The 25,172-nt window shown below is 47.4% G+C and overlaps 1 protein-coding gene across 1 annotated transcript in view; it reads right to left on the bottom strand.

Moving 5' to 3' along the window:
• Positions 1–293: 293 nt before the first annotated feature.
• Positions 294–25,172, bottom strand: part of LOC149341534 (uncharacterized) — a 50,184-nt gene continuing 25,305 nt past the window's right edge. The window contains exon 3 of the mRNA XM_089542763.1: positions 294–376. Coding sequence (XP_089398889.1) covers positions 317–376 — 60 coding nt within the window. The 3' untranslated portion in view covers positions 294–316. The remainder of the gene's footprint in view (positions 377–25,172) is intronic.

The raw sequence follows: 25,172 nt of genomic DNA, 5'->3' as shown, positions 1-25,172 counted from the left end.
CCATTTGAACACCCTGTGCAAGTGGATTCCACGACTGAACCATCTCATTTCAGAAATAAACGTGGATGACAAGAAGCACAAATATTTTTTCTCCAAAGGTACCACAAAATATCCATGACCATAAACGATATAATAGTGCGTATAGCATTCACAATGTGTGATAGTGCCGGTAGTACGTATTGAATAGCACCGCTTCAGGCGTACTACTATGAATCGGTAAATTCAAGATTTCTACCAAAAGCGTTAACACGTGGCTGACTTTCATAGAAGGTGGCGTATAGGTATGGAATGTACCTAGATGTCAGAAAAACCTATTTCACCTGTTTAGCAGTTTGCCATGTGCTCCGGCTGCTCCAGTACCATTGTGGTAGCGTACCTGGGAACAAAACGGTCCAGTGAGAGGCAGGCCAGGGCAAGATTTTCATCATAGAAGGATTGCTGACGAATGGTTAGCGTTTCATGAGCACAAAACCGCAGTTAGGGCTCACTGAGTATGAGAGACATGTGTCTTCTCTTTTCCAGCAGCCAGCGTACGTACGTTATCGTGAACTACATCACCGGGGCCAAACCTACAGATAAGAACACTAACAGCGGAGACGTATAGCTTTACGGCAGAGCATTTTCGGGCTCCCCACTGACGGAATTGGAAGGGAGAAAAATGAACGCGTTGACAACATCTGCCACTGACAAAAGCAGAGCCCAAGAAACGCCGCCTTGTAGGGCAGCCGTATAAAGGGAATAAACGAAGGCGAGGGGGGTCACCTTCTGTGCAACGCAAGAGCTCGGCTGTCCGCTCACTGAAATTCCACATCACCCACGCGGAAATAAAGATAAATGGTCCAGACGTACGTTGTTTGGATGACGTGAGCTGTCCCCGTAGTTTAATTAATCAGACAGAGTAAACAAGGAGCAGCATTGTTCGGACGAGGAAGCCGAGACGTGCTGTTGTGCAAGCATGGACGCAACCGTCTTTCTTGGACGGGGTTCAAAGAGTGAGTGGTGGCTTTGACGGTTTAGTCATGTACGAGGTAAGCTTTTAGTGTGAAAGCTCCATTACACAGCTCTACGGCAAAGAGTGCGAACGTTAGGGTTTTCGGTTAACACCTTTACTTCTAGAGGAGCGTTTTGTTCTCTAATGTAAGGATGAACTTGCCTTTTCCTTGTGATGCTTATTACTGTACACCTCCGTTCTTTTGTGCGTCTGTTTTGCTGAGTTTCCCATGTTTGCATATTACCTGCATTGCCTACGGTGTAACGTTTACTTTCCTCTCTCCTGCCCACTTAATCTCCGGTGCGGAGGGTTAAAGTAAGAACAAATAAAACTAAACAAAGCGAGGACGAACAAGCGAGAAGCGTTGTTCGTTTGCGTATAGCCCAGTGGAATCCCCGTGAGCAAACGAAGGCGAACTCGTCAAAGAGCAAGCGTCATTCCCTATGCAGATTCCACCAAATTTGTCGGCGCTATGTGGTTTTGTGGCACACGTCAATTCTAAAATTTATAACTAGGGGTAAAACCTAATACAAACTCAGAGACTCCTTAAAGGCTCCGTTAAGCATGGTTGTGATGATCTCAAAATAATGCAGTACCGCCTTAGGTGTTACTTTTATGTCACCATGAACGCTTAGTTTTTATAAGCCCGCCTCCAGTTTTTACTTTCCGCAAAGAGAAAACGGCTTTCAGGCGCGGATTGGGCCCAGTCAAAAAACATTCACCGACAACGCATTTGCAAAAAGTAATTTATCTAATACTTAAACGTCGCAGGCACATCGGAGATAGGTTTTGAGCGAGAGAAAAAAATTAACGGGCGATCACAAGATGGGATGCGACAAATCTGTGTTATGAGTTCTCAATTCAGTTTTACATTTTCGCTTTTATATTAATCGCCTTCCGATTCCACCGTGACTTTTTCATAACAAAGATGCGTGGCATTCTGGTAGATGTTTGTGGAAAAGAGAGGGGGGGGGGGGGAGTGGGTGGAAACTTCGGAAACATAGGCAGCTATGTTTTCACCCAATGAGGACTATATTCCTAACGCAGAAAAAATAATATACTCGAAGCTTACGCTACCTCAGATATTTAGTGAAGGCATTAGCAACGATGGTCTCCTACGCCATGTTCCACGCTATCAGAAGCAAGCCAAACGCGCAGAAATGTTCAAAAATATTCGCTCTTCAAAAACGTTCGTCTGCTGCAAGCGCTGGCTTACTGCAAACCGGCTCAGCAAGACCTCCATTCATATTGCTTGACATGTGCCAGCTAAGTAACCGAAAAAAAGGGCTGCTTTCATTAAGCTTATAATGTTCAAGACATAGAAATAAGAAAGAGAGAGAAAGGGCAATTTATTCTCAACGCATTAATCAGATGCCGATGATCATGTCTTCGTCGGTGAAGTTGCTTTCTGACCCTTCCTGGTTTTCATACACAGCGCATACAAAACAATGACACAGAAAAGAAGACAAACATTCACAGCTCTGAATTCTCGGCAGAAATCATACCTTCGGCCAGGCGCAAACAAAGGCAGCTGTCAATCTAGGTGGTAGAAGAGAAGCGAAATGCTAGACGACGTGCACCAAGAAACTTATATGTTCTTATATCACTGTAGTAATCACAAGTCAATACGTGTGGTACAGCAAACGATCGAAAAGGTATCGTGTTGTAGGGGACCGAAAAGCCTTTTTAAAGAATACTATAGATTTACACGCTTATTTCACTACGTTCTATTATTCTCTGCACAGCCTTTATTAATTTCTGAGCGCCATCCAGCAGGTTTGCTGCCAAGGGCGTCTGGCTTAAATTATGTAGCATGTTTTGCATTTAATATTCTTAGTTCAAAGCGGCTCAAACAGGGAGGGACCTATTACAAGGCCTAACATTAGGAAACCGTCTAAGGCGAACGCCTCTTTTATTTTGCGCTTATTTTGAATCACCTGAAAAAAAAATTAATATGAACCTCGCCGAAGACTTTTTTACGTTTTTGCCAAAATTCCACCGCTTCAGTACTGGCTTTCTTTGCAGCCTCGTGTCGACAGCATGCCTATTGTTCGGGCTGCTCTCGAGGGCGAGTAAGATTCACACGCTTATACTAAAAGAAAGAGAGTTCGTGAAGTATTGCGTTTTCGAGAAACGTAGCGTGAGATCGAATATGATGGAATTAGATTTCTCGAAGTGTTTTGCAAGAAACCCACCGCCGGTCGTGCGATTAAGACAGCCTTTCTTCATGGAGTGAAAACGCACTTCCCCGGCGAAGTTGAATGACGGATAAAACGCAGACTGAATTCAATTGAGGCGCCGCTGTGAGCGAGCACCAAGGAACAAGAAAAACATCGCTGAAAGCGTGTGATGACCAGATGCCTAGAGAATTGAAGAAGCTTTCAAACAATGAAACGTACGTGGTAAGAAATAAAACAATGAAAACAAGTTTTTTTTTTCCTTTGTGGCGTTTGCTTTATTTCCTCCTTCTGCACGGCTTAATTCCACTCTCTTTGTGAAATTAAGGTTTTTCTTTCTTTCGTCCCGCATTATCTTCTCTTCTTGAGGCTTTTATCTTTCATTCCTTTCTTCGATGAGCCTCGCCAGCCGACGGTAATTCGATTATGAAAATCTGAGCGCCTTAAAATCGGCTTCAAGAGAAGTGTGTGGGAAGAGACGGCGGCGCCTTTTGGAACGCTAGAGCGCTGCAAGCGAAACAATCTCCCCGAAGTTAAAGCATGAATAAAACATAACAAAACGTCCCTAACTCGAAAGAGCCTTGAACTGGGAGGAAAGTTTATGTGAAGCCGATTTTCTTTTGGGATCATCATTTTTGCTTCTCGCATTTGCAATGGCGAGAATGCGGCTTTGGAGACCAATGCAAGATTTCTGAAAATGTTTGCCGCTGGGAAGGATTCGCTTCTTTTATTTTTACGACCCAACCAACCCTCCTTTGAAGACGTATATTGCTCACAATACTCTTTCATCACGTGCTTTTTTCTTCCTGGGTTACATGCTGCCCTATTTCGACGAGGTCTCTTGAATTGTTCTTTGTGACGTCTCTTTTTTTTTTATTCGTCGAGCCCTTAGACACATTTGTGAGAAATTATATTCCAGCCTGTGTCGCTCCTTGCTCGCTGCACATCCCCGCTGAAGGACCCGAGCACACCATAGCTCGCTTTATTGAAAAGGAGCAAATAACAGCCCTTGCTTTCTTTTTGTGCGGACCGCTGTTTTGTCCGTTAGCTATTCTGTCCATTATTTTGTCCGTTAACGATACGCCCATGATATTTCGACACGAGATTGCACCAGATCGTCGGAGAAATGAAGTCGCCTCCTGAGTAAACACCGGGAATTATTCTAAAACTAATAACTTCCTAAATAAATGAGTCTGTCATTGTAGGGGTATTAAACTTCAAAAAAATAATCGAATGTAAGAAGACGTTTGAAGGACGAACAAGAATTTAGCGTTATGCTCAACTAACCAACGAAGGTTGAAGTATTTCTAGTGCTTTACTGCTCGGCAGGACCTTGCACCAGCAGGTTCACCAAACCGTCCTTACAAATAGCGCTGCGTTGCTCATCAGAATGGTTTCTTTGATTAAATCTCGTTCCAATGTCCCACCTTGAGTTGCCTCGTATTCCTAAAAAAAAAAAAACTAGATTGCTCATCTCGCGACACTTCTGGCTTAACTGAAGCTAGTTAAGAAGGCGCTTCCGGCCTCGCCTTGATATTCCTATAAAAATAACTCTATCTGCATTAAAAGCTTAGGCAGGAGAAATGGTATTGAATGCGCACAGAGGAGTTTACGAATAACAAGAAACAATGCATTGTACAGAGGATAGAAGTTTATTGATGAAACGACTTCTAAAGCCTCAAAACGTCAAAATTAAATTACAATGCTTGTGTAAAGTTCACTGAAAGTAACGTCAGCTTGCAAAAGAAATAGAAGATTCTGCATTTAGCGCTTCCTTTTTGTTGAAGAAATCACCCCAGACCGAATCTTCAATTTCAGGAATCAAGTCGTTACCACAGCCGTAGGGTGATTGCAAGAGCAGATGTCGCACTCTATGCTGGTGCAGCCGTTATTCGAAGCAAAAGGGCACACCGTCACAACGAACCTACCAACGAGCATCTTTTTCGTTGTAGGGCGCTATCGTTGAGAAGTTTCCGACACCATCTTTTTCTCAGTGTTATCAGCATCATACCATAAATTTTCTTCAATATTGATGTCTCACATTATCGTACCTCATATTTTGCCCACATATTGGCATGAAACTACGACTAAAGTTGCCCTAACGTACTCTCGTTCGTTCTTCCAGACGTTTCTTTCAGTTACTCCGCACCTTTCCTAAGCTCTTGGTGCGTCCGGGTGCCTTCAGTTCTGACGCTGAATCGAAAATGCGATTTACGATTAATTTGTTCCAGCAGTTTACAGAAGAGCCCTTATTTGAGAACATTGAGAGAAAAACAAAGCTAAAGGACTGTGGGTGTTCACATGTGTTCATAGTGAGCAGTACAAGTTGCACGAAACTTTATCATTGAGTGCGAGCTGCCAATCGTGAACGATCTCTCTCTCTCTCTCTCTGCACTTGATTGACTGACTATAGTTATCATGACGATCACTGAGTGGCATGATCAAAGGGAATATTTTCCTTTCTTTTATTAGGTATACACGAGAAATAACCACCCACACACAGCGGGCCGCACTACCCATCTCTGCGTCTAGAGTGCTCGTCATTTTTGAGCTGCTTTTGTGTGTAAACTGATCTTAACTTGTCGATTTACCCGTCCTATTTCCATACCCGATACCTGGGACCCCCTTTGCCTAACAAGCCACTCTAGATGATCAGTGGTGCAAGACTATAATAATAACATTCTTGTTTTTTCGTTTAATGTCACCTGGAATTTTGGACCGGGAAGTCGCGACTCTCAGAACTATCATGCATGGAAGATAATACATTTTTTTTTTAATTCCAAGACTATACGGTCAAAAAACTTACTTTAATCATAGGTTATGATTTCTAGCTAACTAAGCTTTTACAACATGATGGCTCAGCTTACTCAAAATTATCAACTGCAAGGCTTGGAAAACTTTGTCAGGCATATGGCCTCAGGAAGTACACATTTTTAGATACTAATATTGATTGCAAATTTTGAGAAAGCAGAGCTGCATCACAGGATACATTTTCTTTCGTCGTTTTACCTACCTTTTCTCTGCATATGTGCGGATATAAAAATTTGTGTAGCGACCATAATGTACAGGCATATGCATGAATATCCTTTAGAGGATAATCAGCAAGTCTATTTCATTGGCGTTTATTTTTTTAATTTTTCAGCCATTCAGTACGTTACCTCAAACTCTGTTTTGGAGTGCTTGAGGTTTAGGAAATTTGAGTATGCCTTAGCAATGGTGTGGCCGACAAATTACGCCCTCTGAGAGAACTTAAAAACTAGAGCAGCATAAATTTGTAAACCTTGAACGAGAACAAACTTCCTAATGGAAGGAATGCGTATAAACATTCAATATTTTTCCCCCATTCTAACTGCCATTCAGACGCTCTTCATTTTACTTTTTGGCTCTCTCGCAGCTTAATAATCCGTCGTTACCGAATCTGCCGCTAATTATCACTGAAAAACCTCATTCAATGATAGGCTTCTAGTTCGTGCTTTAAAAACGTTCTGAGTACGGAGAGGTTTTATGAGCAGGGTTCCTTGCTATAGTGTCGTGTTTTTGAGGACTCTCACTATTTTTCCATTTTTTAGCCTTGAAAATCTCCATTAGAGTGACATATATATCCACGCAAGACTTCATACAAAATAAGGTTTTTTTCTTTTACGTAAAAATTAGGTTACCAGAAGAAACCATTTTTGCAAATTCTGTCTGCCACGTGGAGCCACACAACTTTTTTTTCGCGCACGCCACCAACCTCGTTCTCCTCATCTTCGGCTTAGTCAGCAACGCCAACCGTGTAGAATAGGACTAGATAGAATAGGCCTTTTCATGGGCGTCACTATTAATATTCCTGGTTTTTCGTTTAATGTCAGTTGGCATTTCGGACCATGAAGTCGCGACTCACAGCACTCTCATGCATGGAAGATAATACTATTTTTTTTAATTCCAAGACTACCCAGTCAAAAAAAAAATTGCTTTAATCATAGGTTATGACTTCTAGCTATCTAAGCTTTTGCCACATGATGGCTCAGCTTACTCAAAATTACCAGCTGCAAGGCTTAGAAAACTTTCTGGCAGGCATATGGCCTCAGGAAGTACACATTTTTAGATACTGATATCGATCACAAATTTTGAGAAACAGAGCTGCATCACAGGATACATTTTCTTTCGTCGTTTTACCTACCTTTTCTCTCCATATGTGCGGATATAAAAATTTGTGTTGCGACCATAATGTACAGGCATATGCATGAATATCCTTTAGAGGATAATCAGCAAGTCGCTTTCATTGCCGTTTATATTTAAATTTTTTCAGCCATTCAGTACGTTAACTCAAACTCTGTTTTGGAGTGCTTGAGGTTTAGGAAATTTGAGTATGCCTTAGCAATGGTGTGGCCGACAAATTACGCCCTCTGGGCGAACATAAAAACTAGAAGAGCATAAATTTGTAAACCTTGAACGAGAACAAACTGCCTAATGGCAGGAATGCGTATAAACATTAAATATTTTTCCCCCATTTTAACTGTCATACAGACGCTCTTCATTTTACTTTTTGGCTCTCTCGCAGCTTAATAATCCGTCGTTACCGAATCTGCCGCTAATTATCACTGAAAAACCTCATTCAATGATAGGCTTCTAGTTCGTGCTTTAAAAACGTTCTGAGTACGGAGAGGTTTTATGAGCAGGGTTCCTTGCTATAGTGTCGTGTTTTTGAGGACTCTCACTATTTTTCCATTTTTTAGCCTTCAAAATCTCCATTAGAGTGACATATATATCCACGCAAGCCTTCATACAAAATAAGGTTTTTTTTCTTTTACGTAAAAATTAGGTTACCAGAAGAAACCATTTTTGCAAATTCTGTCTGCCACGTGGAGCCACACAACTTTTTTTTTCGCGCACGGTATATATTTTTGCCTATTCTGAACGGGATCACTTTCACTTTTTTACATTTTCGTGCATTTGCCTTTCTTTTGGAGGCAGTGCATTTTTTTTAGTTGAAATAATAATTAGCTTCAAGTATTTTCAGCTCAAGAGGATAAGGAAGAACTTTTGCTAAACCTATGTTAGTCGCTATCCTTAACATAGTAATTGCACATGACACGTAGAAAAACTCGCTGGCTCTCACACTTGCAGAAAGCAAAGACGAGCTTTTCTCTCGACGAGAGAAGCGGCAGTCACTTGCCAAATGGAAGAGTTGTTCCTTCTACGTTGATTCAATTCACCATCAAAATTATGGCTGCCAGTGTTCACATAAAGTGACAACGCATAATCATAAACGTAGTGGCCTGCAATACGCCACGAAAACTCGTTCGACGTTCGTGAAACTACTTTCGTTCATGACAAATGGGCGAAGAAAAAATTACTGCAGAATATCTAAGACCAGGATCATTCTGGAAGAGTTGAAATGCTGTCGCTTCTAGTGCGAAAGGACTCGTACGCTCATCAGCACCGACCAAGAATTTGTCACCGTACGTACGATCTTGTGCCGTTGCCCAATAACCGGAGTTGCTATCCGAACTTACCCGAGTTACTCAGGTAAGCTCCGGTAGTAACTCGGGTAAGTTCGGGTAAGTTCGGGGTAGCGTAGGGCCAGCCGCGCTCTACCAGTGGCTGCGATAGAGACAGCATCCTGCCAGTGCAGTGGCGCATCTGCTAACCGCTGCACCACTGCGCTGGTTGTAGTGTGAGGACTCGCCGCCATCAGTGAATGTTAAGTAGAGAATGACAAGTTCTACATACATAGGCATTAATCCACTAAAGGTATCGCGTCATACCCTTAAGGAGTAAGTGTCCCCTCTAATTGAAAAATTAAAACCTTCTTTGGCATGTCTACTCGGTTTAACCACGTTAAACCCCTACCAATTTTTTTTTTCCTTTGCATTACTCATGCAGTTTTCCATTTTGAAAAGTGTCGAGATAGGTTTAAATTTCAATTTCAATTTAACCATTTGAAAGGGGGCTCGCGTACTAGTGAACTCAGCGATGCAGTTCAACAAACAGCTGAGCGGACGGCAGCAAAATCACAGTCAGTCTAGACACCCAGAGAGCTGGAGCCGCGCACCGGCACACTTCGTCGTCAACTTCGTCTGCCATCGAGGCAACCTGAGGCGCGTTCATAATAGTTCAGGCGCGTTCATTGTAATTCACTACAATGGCCCCGGGATGGAAGAGGAGCCATCCTGGCGACCTATGTTGATGGCAAGAGAAGCGGGTCGTAATAAGTCTTGAGGCGACTGACATGGACGAGCTCACGGCCGCGACGACGCAAGTCCGAAGAGGGTGTAAGCGGCTCTACAATATAATTAACAGGGGATGTTGATTCGACGACGCGGTAAGGGCCATGATGTTCTCTGCGAAATTTCGAAGACTGTCCTGGTGTAGTGGAGGGGACCCAAAGCCAAACTAATGAACCTGGAGAGAAAGCGTGCGCGGTTTGATGGGCATCGTGTTCATGCTTTCGGCGACCTTGGGAGTCCGAGGTGAAAGAACGGGCCAGTTGGCGACATTCCTCGGCGTGCTTGGCGAGTTCGGAAAGGGGCGTGCATTCGGAGGCGTCCGGAGTGTACGGCAAAACCGTGTCCATTGTGGAGGATGGCTCACGGCCATACAACAGGTAGAAAGGGGAAAATCCGGTGGTTGACTGGGTGGCGGTATTGTATGCGTACGTCACAAAAGGTAGGACAGCGTCCCAGTTAGACTGATCTGACGAGACGTACATGGTGAGCATATCGCCGAGAGTGCGATTAAAGCGCTCAGTCAGCCCGTTAGTTTGAGGGTGGTAGGCAGTGGTGGTCCGATGAATGATGCGACACTCTCTGAGGAGGGCTTCCTACCTGGTGAGTCCCCTGGCTGCATTCAACCTGTCTGCCTTCTCTCTGCCCTTAATGTCCACGAGGCAGCCAGCGGTCCCTCTCTAAACGCCATGCATTCCGAGCTCGCTACTGAACCTGAGCGTGACGAACTTTTCCGCGCCGCCATCGACGATACTCTTCCGTCCACCTACCGTCAGAAGCTTTCAGCTCTTCTCCACACTTTCCGCTTCGCTTTCGATGCAGCCCATCAGCCTTTAGGCCGTACATCAACCGTGGCTCATCGCATTGAGACCGGCTCCCACCCGCCTTTTCGGCAGCGCCCCTATCGCGTGTCTGCGGCTGAGCGTCAAGTGATAAGTGAGCACGTTGAAGACATGCTGCACCGTGGCGTCATCCGTCCCTCTCACAGCCCTTGGTCTTCTCCGGTGGTGCTGGTCAAGAAGAAAGACGGTTCTATCAGATTTTGTGTCGATTACCGGCGACTGAACAAAATTACCCACAAAGACAATTATCCGCTTCCCCGCATCGATGACGCTCTTGACTGTCTCCAAGGCGCCGAATGTTGCGACCTTCCGGCGCGACGGTCAAGGACGGGCTCACCCTACCGCCCATTAGTTGTTTTTTTTTTGTGTGTGTGTGCCATCTCCCACTTGTCGTTTCCCGCCACATGTCCTTCTGTCTCGGGGAGCGCCTGGGTGGGCGTTTGGAGGCTCGCGCTCTGGTCTTCTGAAGTAATCAGTTAGGAGCCGTGCCGGCTCACCCAAAGCGGAAGCTCTGTGTGTGAGCGCGGGCGCCGATGCCCCCCCCCCAAAGGTGCCGCGGTTGGAAGGGGCTTTGGACAGCGTGGGGAGAACCAGTTGTACTCCGGACGCCGAACGACGAGCAGCTAGCTTCGCTGACTGCTCGAGCGTTCCGAGAGATGTGCAGTTGCTTGAATTAGATTCTTGTATTTAACATGTAAATAAATTCACCGAGTTAAGTTTCAACGACTGGATCAAGTCTGATCATTTGTGATTACGCCAACGAATAGCGGCAGCTACGCATAGTTACAACAAAAGTTCTGGTGCCGAAACCCGGGAACGGATTTCTTAGATCGACCGAACCCTACGACAACGACAAGATGGAGGTGCTTAAGAAGGAGAGGAAGGCTGTTAGAGCTTCAGCGACGCGTCTTACTAAAGAAGCCGACGACATCTTGGCCGCCGAGACAGCAACCGACATCGAAAAGGTGAGCGTTCTTCTCGAGCGCTTACAATTGGTGCAGCGGCAGCTCATCGATGTGGACTCCGCGATCGAGCCACATATCAAAGATGACGACGCAGACGCTGAGTTTGAACAGGTCCTTGAGTATACGGACAAGATTGCCACTAGCATCTGCAGATTAAGACTCAAGACAAATCCTGAGAGCCGGAAGGAATCAGCGACCACCTCTACGACTTCCGCACATCACAAGATAAAACTTCCGAAATTGGAACTTTCGAAATTCGACGGAAGAAGAAAAAACACAGCAGCCTCCCTCCGAACGCTATGGAGGAAACGAAAACAGATGCTAGAATTGTTCTGGCAAGCATGGCAGAAAGAATACCTACGAGAGTTACGCCTCTAGGGAGCAAAGGGGGCCGACACTGAAGCCTGGGGACATTGTTTTGGTCCGCGAAAGTCTTCCTCGCCTCCTGTGGAAAAGCGGAGTCGTTGTAACTGTGTTCCACGGACGCGACGGAAAGATAAGGTCTTGCGAAGTCCGGCTGCCGAAGGGCAAAGTGGTTAGACGACCTGTACAGCTCAATCGGGTACAAAAGCTGTACAGGTCGTCTAACCACTTTGCCCTTCGGCAGCCGGACTTCGCAAGACCTTATCTTTCCGTCGCGTCCGTGGAACACGGTTACAACGACTCCGCTTTTCCACAGGAGGCGAGGAAGACTTTCGCGGACCAAAACAATGTCCCCAGGCTTCAGTGTCGGCCCCCTTTGCTCCCTAGAGGCGTAGCTCTCGTAGGTATTCTTTCTGCCATGCTTGCCAGAACAATTCTAGCATCTGTTTTCGTTTCCTCCATAGCGTTCGGAGGGAGGCTGCTGTGTTATTAACCGCTCTCTTTTCGGGCGAGGGCAGGGCCGTCAAGCGCTTTCCGGAAAGAAAATTAGCTGGCGTGAGGGGAGAGCCATCCCTGGGGTCGTCATAGACATATGTGAGGGGTGTGGAATTAATTACCGCTTCGACCTCGGCAAGCACTGTAGTCAAGTCGACAAAGGCTAAGCACATACGCCCGATTATCTTCTTCAAAGCTGTCTTCACGCTTCTTACTAGCCTCTCATAAAATCCACCCCACCAAGGCGCCCGCTCCACTATGAATTTCCACTGTATGCTAGAGTTAGCGAAGTGGTCTTGAGTGTCCGGGTGCCGCAGAACATCCCAAAGCATACCCAATTCTTTCTATGCTCGTTTGAAAGTAAGTGCATTGTCAGAACAAATAATGCGACACAGCCCTCGTCTAGACACAAAGTGGCGGAAGGCCTGGATAAAAGTCTCAGTGCTCATGTCCTTCACCAGTTCTAAATGCACAGCACGCGTCACAGCAGAAGTGAAGAGAACAATGTAGGATTTAGCTACACTTGAACCCTCTTTCACGAGGAGTGGGCCAGCAAAGTACACTCCGACGACCTCGAAAGGCTCTGCTTGAGAAGTTCTGTCGGGGGGGAGTTGGCCCGTGTCCACTTCGACGCGGGAGGCACTCAGCCGCCGGCACACAACACAGGAGCGCACTACACTTTTCACCAATTGGCGGCCGTGCACTATCCAAAACCTTTCGCGCAGTTGCACGTGCGTGTCCCGCACTCCTGCGCCGAATACTTCTCCTCTCTTGACTTGCGTTCGGGCTACTGGCAGGTCCCGATGGCTGCCGCTGACCGTGAGAAGACCGCATTCGTTACCCCCGACGGCCTTTACGAGTTCACCGTTATGCCATTCGGCCTGTGCAACGCGCCAGCTACATTCGAAAGAATGATGAATAACGTCTTACGCAAGCTGAAGTGGCATACGTGCCTCTGTTACTTGGACGATATCGTTGTCTTTTCGGCAGATTTTTCCACTCACCTCACGCGCCTGCAGCAGGTTCTGACTTGCCTCACCGACGCCGGCCTTCAGCTTAATCTGAAGAAGTGCCACTTCGGCGCCCGGCAGCAAAATCACAGTCAGTCTAGACAGCCAGAGAGCTGTTGTTGTTGTTGTCCTCTAGAAAATGGCGCATACCCACTGCGGGGGATTGGCCAAGACACAGGCTGTTGTTGTTGTTGTTGTCCTCTAGAAAATGGCGCATACCCACTGCGGGGGATTGGCCAAGACACAGGCGGTAACTGATAGGTGTACAAAATGTTAAACAAGAAAATAATGGTGGGGAAAAATAAAATAATCATGATAATAATAGCAATTAGGAAATAAATGAAAGGATCTCAGATGAGTAATTGAAATAGGCTAAACCAATGTTGTGAGATCGGTGACTGAAATAGAGAACGGGGCTAAATATTCCACGTTTCAGAAAGCTTTGATTCCAGAGAAATAATGATCATGAGAAAGAGCACAGCTTAAGACGGCAGCCGTTTAGTGTCTGTAAGGAAGTTTTGCATGGCGGAGAGCACATTCCAGTTGCTGTGCCCAAGGGAGGAAGCCCCAAGAGACAGAGCAACCCCAGCTGACAGACTTAAACCAAGCTGTCGTAACGGAAGCTCCAGCAGGCGGCTCCGTAAAGAGGAGAAACGGCGGCAGGTCAACAAGAAATGATCTATCGTTTCGGGTTCTCCGCAGAACGGGCACAATGGGGAGACCGCCAGACCAGATCTATAAAGGTAGAAGTTTAAAAGAGGCACGCGACAACGTAGACGCGTGAAGGAAACCTCAAGCTTGCGTGATCGCCATCCTTTACTGCACCACGGTTAAAGGAGATGCCGGAATTCGGGAGAGGAGGTCAGAGCTGATGCTGCGAATTCTTTCAAGAGCAGATACCTGCGAAACCTGGCCGCGGTAATATATGCGCTGGGTGGAAGCACAGATACGACTGGGTCTTGAAGAGATGCCTTCGCCAGGGAATCAGCAACCTCATTCAAATGGATTCCTCTGTGCCCAGGCACCCAGACCAACCGTAATGAACACACGTGGGGTGGAACCAAACATTTGAGTAACCGAAGTGCCTGAGATGATGTAGGCGCGGTGAGAGAGGAACACAACGATAATGAATCTGTCATAATTATGACAGAAGACAAGGAGCTGTTTAATTTGCGCAACGCTAAGACTACTGCTAGAAATTCGGCCAAATAAATAGGGGTGTAATCGGGAAGGCGGAGTGAGAATGACCAGTCAAGGGAGATGGAGAAAATGCCAACACCGGCCTTTTCTTCACACTGTGAGGCGTCTGTCGCTATGAGCACATGAGATTTAAAGCACAGCAGGTAATCCTGCAATAAACCGCTGAGCAAATGAAAAGGCATTAACTTTGCATGTTTTGGAAAGATGTCATCGAAGACAATCTGAATAGATGAGTTGGCGCATACCGGACGGATGTCCGAAATGCGGACGTTTAAGGGGTCCAGGAGGGATTGCACCAAACATATCTGAGGGGTACGGAAACGAGACCAGGTTTCGTTGAAAAATAGCCTAGGCTGACGAAGGAAGATCAAATTGGAGGCATGGAGCGAAGAATCGCACATTCTTACGAACGTTTTCACCGTTAAGAGCCGAAATCTAGAAATCAATGATGGAGTACGCGCTTCCAGGTACAAAACGGAATTCGCCACAAATTTTGGAAGGCCCAAACAAAGGCGCAACGCCTCCCGCTCCAAGAGAATCAAGGGGCGAAGTTTATACGCTGGTGCACCAGAGAATAAAACACAGCCGAACTCTAAGACTGGACGGACGTACATTCTATAAATCATAAGAAGTGAGTGCCTTCTCATGCCAGAACGAACACTGCTCAGCCTGCGCAGCATACCGACTGCTCGGACTCCTTTCACAGTGATCTGCTCAATATGGGCCCCCCAGGAAAGAGAAGGATCATAAATTACTCCGAGGTATTTGACACTTTGCACTTGAGGAATTACATGGTTCCGGTAAACAATAGAGATATTAACTGGACGAGAGAGCGGAAAAACCAATAAAGCACATTTATTGACATTAAGGGACAGATTAATGTCTCCTAACCATTGGTCTAGGATATTCAGGTAGGACTGTAAGGACTGGTACAAAGAGGAAATGTCGTTCTCTGAAGCAAAAAAAGGCGATGTCATCAGCATACACATAAGTGGACACCTGAGGACTGCAGGTAATACTGCTGAGTAAGATGTTAAAAAGTACAGGGGAGAGGACCGCCCCTTGGGGCACTCCTCTCGCTTGTCGAAATTTGCTTGATGAAACACCGTTCTGAAAGCAGTAAAATTCCCTGTCAGCAAGGAATTCAGCAACCCAAGCCACAAAGTATCTCGGAAGTTCTACTGCCTGCAGTCTTTGCAAGAGCGTCCTGTGCTCAACGCTGTCATAGGCTTTAGATACATCTAAAGTAACAAGCGCTGCGTATTGGTTTCGGCGCCGAGCTAACTGTATGCGGCTCTCCAGATCGGTATGGGCACACCATATAGAGCATCCTGGTCTGAAACCAATCTGGCAAGGGTTCAACAACCCAGTCTCTGAAATAACAGACATTATTCTATCATGCAACACCCTCTCAATTAACTTAACGAGATTCGAAGTTAAAGAAATTGGCCTTATATTGTCTAACACATAACCATCTCCCTGCTTTTTAAGCAACGGGATAATCTTTGCTAAACGCCACTCATTTGGAATCCATGGCCCCTTAAGAGAGTAATTTATAAGCGCCAGTAAGTCGGTGGGAGATTCCTCGAACAAAATTTTAATCATAGAAGAAGTCACACCATCAGGGCCAGGGGCCGCGGGTGGAAGGCGGGATACAGTGTTCGAGAGCTCAGTGAGGGTGACCTCCTCGAAATCGTCCAAAGTGGCAAGAAATCTCTGAGGAGAAGGAAGAAGAGCCGTAAACCGGCGCTCAAGACCTCTGCCTATCTCTTCCAGGGACTGTGCAAGTTCAGCCGGTGACTGAACTAGGGAGACAGCGTTCATGGTGGGCGAGATTAGTTTCCTGGATTTTAGGTAATTGAATAAAGCGCGCCTATTACCAGATTTTGAAAGGAATTCGTAGCGTTCAGTATCGTGCAACTCCTTTGCACGAGATACGGTGCGCTTAAATGTAGCTGCAATGAACTTATAATCGATCCAGTTTTTGGGACACTGATTATGGAGAAGTTTCTTCCAAGCAGCCTTTCGGCGCCTATAATCGCGAGCGCACTCTGCGTTCCACCAAAGGCACGGCGATGTTCCCTTATGTGCCTGAACCAAGAACTCCGATTTTTTACGAGCTCCATCCAAAATTGAACAAATGCGGATGGCATTATCTCCACTGTTGGAATGAGATAATTCCTGAAGGTCTGCTTTGAGGGCATTTTTAAAACTGTCGTAATTTATGAATGTGCGCCGTGTGCTGTTAGGAGAGGTCAACTGGCACATAACTTGGAAGCTGATCGGAAGGTGATCACTATTGGAGGCACAGTCAACTGGCGCCCAAGAGGACACAGTTATTCCGGGGGAAGAAAATGACAAGTCTAACGCTGAGCGAGCCTGACCACGGACAAATGTGGGGAGACCCGAATTTAAACATATGAGGTTATTCACACAAGCCCAGTCCCATAAGAGCGTACCGCAGCGATCTGTACGAAACCCCCACGAAACATGATGCGAGTTGAAGTCTCCAACAATTAAAACCTGTTTCCTGCAACTAGATAAAAACGAATCAAGAGGCCGAACGTCATGCACACCTGTTGGAAAATATACATTAGCCAGAGTGAGTGGCTGATATCCAGGAATATTGAGATCAAGTGCCTGGATTTCGCACTGCCTGTCCATATATTCAAATGACACAGTTGCCCTGTGGCAAAATTTTGTGCATACGAACAATAGCAACCCACCACCTCTTGAGGGCCGGTCAAGCCTGAAAGAACGATAATTTTGTAAATTGTACCGAGAATCTTTAGAGAGCCACGTTTCCTGAAGAGCAATTAAATCTGGACTTAATTTACTGATTAAACAAACTAAATCTGTTGAAGCAGAAAGAATAGACCGGCAGTTCCACTGCCACACCTTCAACGACCCTATGTCGCCGAAAGGGCCGCAGCGGAGACCGCCTGATCCAAAATGCTGTCTTTGGGTGTAGATCTAGGGTGATTCTTTTTATTCTTCGACTGAGAGCAAGACGGACTAGCACCACCTATCGGAGACGCACTGCGCTTTTGAGCACGCATCTCAGTCTCCATATCAACGCACTCTTCAGATGAGAGTTCTGTCTCACTGTGATGTGAATAACTGGTTGTAGGGATAGACGAAGACTGTGATTGAGTCTGACTCAGAGGATTGGAAGTCACGGGCACAGAAGGTTGGGGAGGTGCAACCAATGGAGAAGTGATTGTGCCACAAAGGGGGGCAATAGAAGCTTGCAATAAAGTGGACATTTGGGATGCCATGACCTGCGAAATGCACGCGGACAGATTTTCAACTATGCGATCCATGGCACTTGCCATTGCTTTCTCCACCGCCGCCGCAATCGCTTGCGACAAGGAGGAATCCACAACGGTTGCATGCCGCGCTGCCACACTTGCATAGCCAGATGTCCTATCTTTGATGACTGCAACTGCCTCACGTCTTGAGCACCTGCGCTTGTCAATCAACTCTAGTACTTGCACTTCCTCAGCCCGCGCTGGGCATTCGGAATGGCTTGCTGAGTGTCCACCGCCACACAAACAGCATTTCTCTTGTTGAGCAGAACACCCAGCGGGGTCGTGGCTCTCTCCGCACCCACAGCAGCGAAAACTCGATTTACAGGCCTTGGCGCTATGGCCAAACCTCCAGCAATTACGGCACTGAAGGGGCCGAGATGTAAATTGATCCACACGGAAAATCAAAGGCCACACCTTAACTTCAGATGGACAGGACAGCCCCGCAAATGTAGCAATAACAGTCTCCGTCGGTACCTTTGTTCCATCCACCACACGACTGCATCGGTGAATGGCGATCACGCCAGCCAAAGTGAGCTTTTCTAATGTCTCGGACGCGCTTAGCCGTGGGTCTACGCCACGGACTAGCCCTTTCGAACACGCCAGATGAGGAGGTATGAACGCGCTCACCGGGTGATTGGCAAACGACGAACACTTCAGCAGGTCGGCTACGCATGCCTGGTCTGGCGATCTGCATACGATCCCTCCACGGCCGAACTGCCGGACGTCAGTAATCTTCATGTAATGGGGGGTGGTAGATTTAAGCGCAGCCTGAACAGCCTCGGGGTTATTCAGCTTGATGGAGCCCTCATCCGCGGGGACGAGAGCAACCGGTATGCTGCTAACTCCGCCACGGAGGAAACAATCAAGAGGCAGCTCATCTGGGGCGAGACAAGCTGACCAGGGGGTGTTCCCCTGGCCGGGAGAGTTTGTGGACATCAGTCCACGTTCCCGCGTTCAGTCACCCTGGAAAATAGGAAGAAAACACAAGAAATTAAGCAGAAATTCAAGGAATAACTCAGCACCGCCTGGTACTTAGCCGCAACCCAACAGCAGCGCCTTCTCAATCTGGTGGAGCTGACCCCCGCGACCCGAGCTGCAGCTCGTGAGCGGTCGTGAGCGGAGGGCGCGCCGGCACACTTCCTCGTCAACTTCGTCTGCCATCGAGGAAACCTGAGGCGCGTTCGTAATAGTTCAGGCGCGTTCATTGTAATTCACTACACATTATTCTTTCCTTATCTCGTCTTTACTCGATGTCTTTCAAAACTCTTGATCAGGCAAAAGAGGGCAAGAAGCGAATCGGGCGACACACGTCCATGCAAACTTCTTGAATCACTGTGAAAATGCTTATTACATTTTCTACCTTCTCGCTGTTGTTCCCCATGTTCACCTTTTATGCACCTTCCAGCCTCGTAGAGACGACCTGGATTAGGGTGCTCAATGTTTTCCAAACGCGTCCGTTTCAGCCCAGTATTCACGTCGGGAAAATGCAAACGAGGCAGTCTTGAAGCCTTAAAGAGACGTGCCCCACGACCGGGGTGCTCCCACGTGTACAGCCTTTAAGCCATAACGTTCAAACCGTGTACGACTTGCTGAAAGAATTCCAGAGACATTTCCCGCTTGCTGTAAGGTACGTTCAAGGCGCGTTTTAAGACGCAGCGAGTTGTGCACCGCGTGCTTGCACTTCACAGCCCGGACAAACAGGTTCTAACCTTTCTCTAATGCATAAGTCTCGACGACGCTCAACCTAGATTTGACTGTACGCCCCGGATGATTCGTCATGCGCAAGTGTGTTTTTTCTTCCTCGTTTCGTCTAGGTTAAAGCGCGAAACTGGTCGAAAGAACAGAAACTTCCTTTTTACTCACTCTAGTTTAACCAGGTTGAGTTTGACGCTGTGTATTCGATCATGTTGAAACTTCGATAGCATTCAGAATAGTGTTGGAGACCGGGGAAATATTTAAATGCGTCTGCAGAAGACATGTTCTTGATCAGAGCGCATCCTACGTAGTCAGGACGTGAGGACATGGGGGATTCATCGCTCGTGAATGAAATTTTGCATAATAAAGGTTTTCCTTTGCTATAACTACGCGGTGAATGACGGTTTTCATAGGTGTAATGTAGTAGCGTGCGGCAGCCGAGCGGCCGCAGCAGAAAACCAGCGAAGACCGGTGCAGGACAAGGAATCAGCGTTTATTTGTCTGACGCTTCTTTTATACGCAGCGGTTGCTTATCCGCTGCTGCTGTCAGTGCGCGTAATGGCAAAGTGACGCGTCATGCACTTGACGCTATCACATTCCTTCCCTCCAAGATCTTCGCCTCCACTCATTAGCTGCAGTGGCGGAAATCGTGGGAGGTATATCGGTCTGGTGGTTTCCGGGCGCGCTGGCTTCTGCGCAGTGTTGTTGGTGGAGAGTCGGAAGGCGCTTCAGCTTGCGCCTCAGGATGTGCGTTGTGAGCAGCTGGCAGCTGCAATTCTTGCCCGTCTTGTGGTGGCGGGGTCGGGGTTGGTGCATCATCGCGAAGAGGGGGTACTGCCGCGTCCGCGTCATGCTGCGCCTCTTGTGGTGGGGAGGGGAGCGTCTCCTGATGACGCTCAAAGTCGTCGGTGTCGGGTCGTCGCGGGGCTTCCGCCCCGGTGTCCAGTCCTGCATACTGGAAAGAGCTGCGCGATCGCAAATGATCAACATGAACGTGCCGAACTGTGTTCTGAGTCTCTACGAGATAGGTCACAGGGCTGACTAGCCGCGCTATACGCCCTTCCGTCCATGACACCTTCTCTTGCCGGACAGTCTTCACGTACACCCAGTCTCCTTCCTTAAACGAACGGAAAGTTGATCTCCGTTGGTCATGCTGCTGTTTTAGCCCTTCTTGCCTACTCTGCATGTCATCCCGAAATGATGGCCTTAGTAATGACAGTTTAGTGCGTGGAGTTCGTTTCAGAAACAGTTCAGCCGGACACTTGCCTGTTGCCGTGTTAGGGGTTGTCCTATACGCCAGCAGGAAGTCGTCCAGTCTCTCCCGCATCGATCTGTTGTTACCTCCCTTGTTGTCGTGCAGAAGCTGTTTACGAAGACTCCTTTTTACAGTTTGCACCGACCTTTCAGCAGCCCCGTTGGACTGCGGATGGTATGGCGGGCTGTACGTGCGTCGGATGCCACAGGCATCGAGGAAGTCCTGGAACTCCTGCGCTGAAAACTGGGGGCCGTTATCAGAAACCAGTTGTTCAGGGTATCCGTAAGCAGCAAACAGACTCCGCAAGCGTTCGATAGTCTTCGTGGCTGTAGTAGAGCGCATAGGAAACACTTCGATCCACTTTGAAAACGAGTCCACGCACAAGAGAAATGTCGTTTTTTCAAAGTCAAAAAAGTCCACATGCACTCGCTGCCAGCAGCGGGCGGGAAACGGCCTTGGCTCGAGTGGAGAACGGGGAGCGCTATTTGGCATTTGTTGGCAAATGCTACACGTTTTTACCGTGTTTTCGATCTCTGCGTCTAGCCCTGGCCACCAGAGCAAGCTGCGTGCGAGCATCTTCATGCGTGAAGCACCGGGGTGTTCCGTGTGCAACAGACTCAACACTGCATTTCTCATCTTTGTTGGCACAACAACACGACTGCCCCATGTGACGCATCCCGCTTCCAGCGACAGCTCCGCACGTCTGTTATAGTACGGTACAAGTTGAGCATCTTTTATTTGTGCTGGCCATCCTTCAAGCGTATATCTGTAGACTTTGCTGAGAATGCCGTCATACTTGCTAGCTTTGGCAACGTCTTTAGCCGTCAGTGGCGTAGTTTCAAAAACAGCGAGCGTGTGTGTTTCTTCAACGCTGTTTTCGGTTGCAACAGGCAGTCTGGACAGCGCGTCCGCCACTTCCATTTGAGATCCTTTCCGATATCTCAAGTCGTAGCGATAAGAAGCCAGGATTAACGCCCACCGTTGCATTCGAGCAGCCGCCAAAGATGAGACCTGCTTCCGTGGCCCTAAGATGCCTAGTAATGGTTGATGATCCGTGAACAACGTGAATGCCCTTCCATATAGGTAGCGATGAAACTTCTTGAGAGCAAAGATTATTGCCAGCGCTTCTCGCTCGATCTGGGCATAGCCACGCTCAGCTTGCGATAACGTCCTGGAAGCAAAAGCGACAGGCTTTTCTTGCCCACTGGGAAGTACGTGAAAATGAACCGCGCCGAGCCCATACTGCGACGCATCACAGCTTAGAGCCAAGGGTTGCTTCGGATTGTAGTAAGCAAGTACCGGACTAGTCATGAGCAAGTTCTTTGTTTTTCGAAACGCGCGAGAACACTCGCTTGTCCATTTCCAACGCGTGCCCTTCTTCAGGAGCTCGTAGAGCGGCGCAGCCACAGTCGCCAAGTTCGACAGGAACTTGGAGTAGAATGTTACCATTCCCAGGAAAGACTTCAGTTCAGTACCATTTGTGGGCTCCGGTGCACGCTCTATTGCCCTTGTTTTCGATCCCAGTGGCTTTATTCCATCCGCTGAAATTATGTGGCCCAGATAGCGGACTTCACTGCAAAAGACCTTGCATTTTACCATGCGCAGCGTCACATTGTGCTCCTGCAATCGTGTCAAAACTTCTTCCAGCCTTTTCCGACATTCATTCTCACTTGAACCTCCAATGATGACATCATCAATATAACACCCTACTTGAGGGATACCCTTGAGAAGCCCGTCCATGAGCGACTGGAATATGGCAGGAGCACTGGCAATGCCGTAAGGGAGCCGCTGGTACTGGTAAAGACCTTGATGGGTGTTTATAGTTAAAATCGCCTTTGCATCTTCGGCAAGTTCTACTTGCTGGTAAGCGGCAGCAAGGTCTAGGACGCAGAATACTTTTGAGCCTGCCAATGTTGTGAACAAATCTTCTGGCAAGGGAAGAGGGTAGTGCTCAGTCAGCAGCACAGGGTTCACCGTGACCTTGTAGTCACCGCACAACCGCACTTTTGCTCCTCCGTCTTTCAGTACCACTACCAGCGGAGTCGCCCAATCGCTTCTGGTGACCCTTTTCAGTACCCCCGCCCGTTCCAAGGCGTCTAGCTCTTCGGACACAGCTTGCTTCAATGCAAAAGGCACGGGACGGGCCTTGCAAAATACTGGCTTGCTGTCTGGCTTCAAGAGGACCTGTTCTTTGTAGCCCGTTATCAGCCCCATTTGCGGTGAAAACAAAGCCTGAAACTTCTTCTTAAGTTCCTCCACGGCGTCGTCTTGCTGTATAGCATGAACTTCCTGCCAGTTTAATTTCAGCTTCCTCAGCCAGTTGCGGCCGAGCAGACACGGCAACACTTTCCCACCGTCATCTACTATCAGAACAGGTAGAACGTCAGTTTGATTAGCGTGCTCAACACGCACATCAGCCGACCCTACGACCGGCACTAGTTCTCCTGTGTACGTTCGTAAAGGAACCGTAGCCGTCGTTACTGTCAGATGGGGAAACTTACGAAGAAAAACTGACTTCGGCATGACGGTGACGGACGCCCCTGTGTCTATTTGCATCCTTAAGGCCTGTCCTTCCACCAGAACTGTGACATAGTATGCAGACTTATTTGTTGTCATACTGTATATTTCTTGCTCTACGTCAGACTCATCGGCCGAGCTATCGATCGCATTCAGCGCGTTCGGTTTGCCTGTGCGCTGCCTGCACTTTGATTTCAAGTGACCTTGCTCTCCGCAGTTATGACACTTGTACTTGCGATATCGGCAATTATTGGCCGCATGGCGTTTACCGCAACGGAAGCACTCTACGGGCTCAGTCTTGCTTCGATAATTGTCCTTAGCACGGTAGCCTTGACTCAGAACATCAACTTCTAGTCCTGAGCGCCTTTGTGGTATACTTTTCAGCTCTTCTAGTTTTACTTGTTGAGTCTGGGTGGCGGCTAGTTCACGATTTAACGCAATTTTGCACGCCTCTTCGAACGTCAGCTTTTCAGCGGCAAACAGCTCACGCTGAGTGTCGACGCAGCGTAGCCCGGCGACTAGCCTGTCTCTAAGCGCTTCGTCGAGAAACTTGTCAAACTCGCAAGTTCTGGCCAGGTGCTTCAGCTGCACAATGAATTCGGCTACAGTCTCTTGCTCAAGTTGCAATCTTCGGTTAAATCGGCACCTTTCCGCAATCACGGCCTTTCGGGGACTGTAGTGTGTTTTCAGTAGCGCCGTGACCTCGTCATACGTTTTGCTGGCAGGGGAATTCGGAACTAGCAGGTTCTTCAATACTTCATACACTCGAGGTCCTACTACAGTCAGGAATACGGCTAGCTTCTTGCCTTCAGCCACATCATTTGCCAAGACGTAAAGCTCAAATCTTTCCAAGTAGGACTCGAAGCTGTCGCTCCTTTCGTCAAAAGTATCAATTTTTCCCACCTTCGCCATTGCAGCATCCGCCAGGCAGTAGTCTTCAGCAGCAACCGAAGAAAGCAGCCAGCCGCCTCGATCCCATCCTCGTCGCCAGTGTAATGTAGTAGCGTGCGGCAGCCGAGCGGCCGCAGCAGAGAACCAGCGAAGACCGGTGCAGGACAAGGAATCAGCGTTTATTTGTCTGACGCTTCTTTTATACGCAACGGTTGCTTATCCGCTGCTGCTATCAGTGCGCGTCATGGCAAAGTGACGCGTCATGCACTTGACGCTATCACAATAGGCAAGTAAGCCCGCATTCATTTTTGGAATATTTTTCGGCCTTCATGCCTCTTCCCTTTTTTCCTCGTTATATTAGTGTAAGGCCCTCTGTACAAACGAAGTCCACTACGTTGATTTTTTGTAACTCTTTATAACTCCGTCATCAAGCAGAATGCACAACAGATGTGAACCATCATTGCTGCACAGTTCATTCATCAAGGCATATAAGTTAAATTGGAAGGGCTAGAGAAAGCAACAATAACTAAGATACCAAGCTGCCTTGTTTATAAGCACTCTGTTAAAGCCGAAGTTCCATATTTTTAATATTTAATTTTATAGCTTACGCTGCGTGAGAGTCTTCAACCCCATCTGTGCCTCTTGTATTATAATAAACTTAGCGCCTTGTGTCTTTTTGAACCAGCTGGGGGGGGGGGGATATTAAGCACGGCTCCTCCTTCATACTGCTATCCGTAGACGGCTCCCGTGTACACTAGCAGTATCTGTCACTATCCGCTATCAATACAGACCTCACTTGGACGCTGCTGCAGCTATTATTACCTTTAAAGTTTGCACGATCTGCTTTGGGTAAGCTCAATTGAATTGGACCACAAAACTCTCAGGCGTGATAAAAGCAAAACAGAAACAACATCTCAAAAGTACACAGTTTGTCATTGTAGCGCATAGCGGCAGTTGCGGAGACAGTGGACAACTGGCATTCAAGAGTGCCTCGTTTATGCTAAAAATCTTCAATGATTAACAAATTATGCATAGTGAAAATTACACTGTTTCTTTATAACGGATGTAGCAGGCATTAATAGCAGCATGCTAGATGAGGACTTTACAGCGCAACGATACCCCTCTATTACCCCCCCCCCCCCCCCTCCCCCACCACCACTCCCGCACCATTACGTAAAAAAGGACAATCTACAAAGCGCACAGCCTGAATCTCACGGCTCTACTTGCTCACACACATAACAAGAGCTGAAA

This window comes from Amblyomma mixtum, chromosome 5 (assembly GCF_055824585.1).
Source record: "Amblyomma mixtum isolate Tamu chromosome 5, ASM5582458v1, whole genome shotgun sequence".
NCBI classification, from domain to species: domain Eukaryota; kingdom Metazoa; phylum Arthropoda; class Arachnida; order Ixodida; family Ixodidae; genus Amblyomma; species Amblyomma mixtum.
This window is presented reverse-complemented; position numbering and strand designations above follow the sequence as displayed.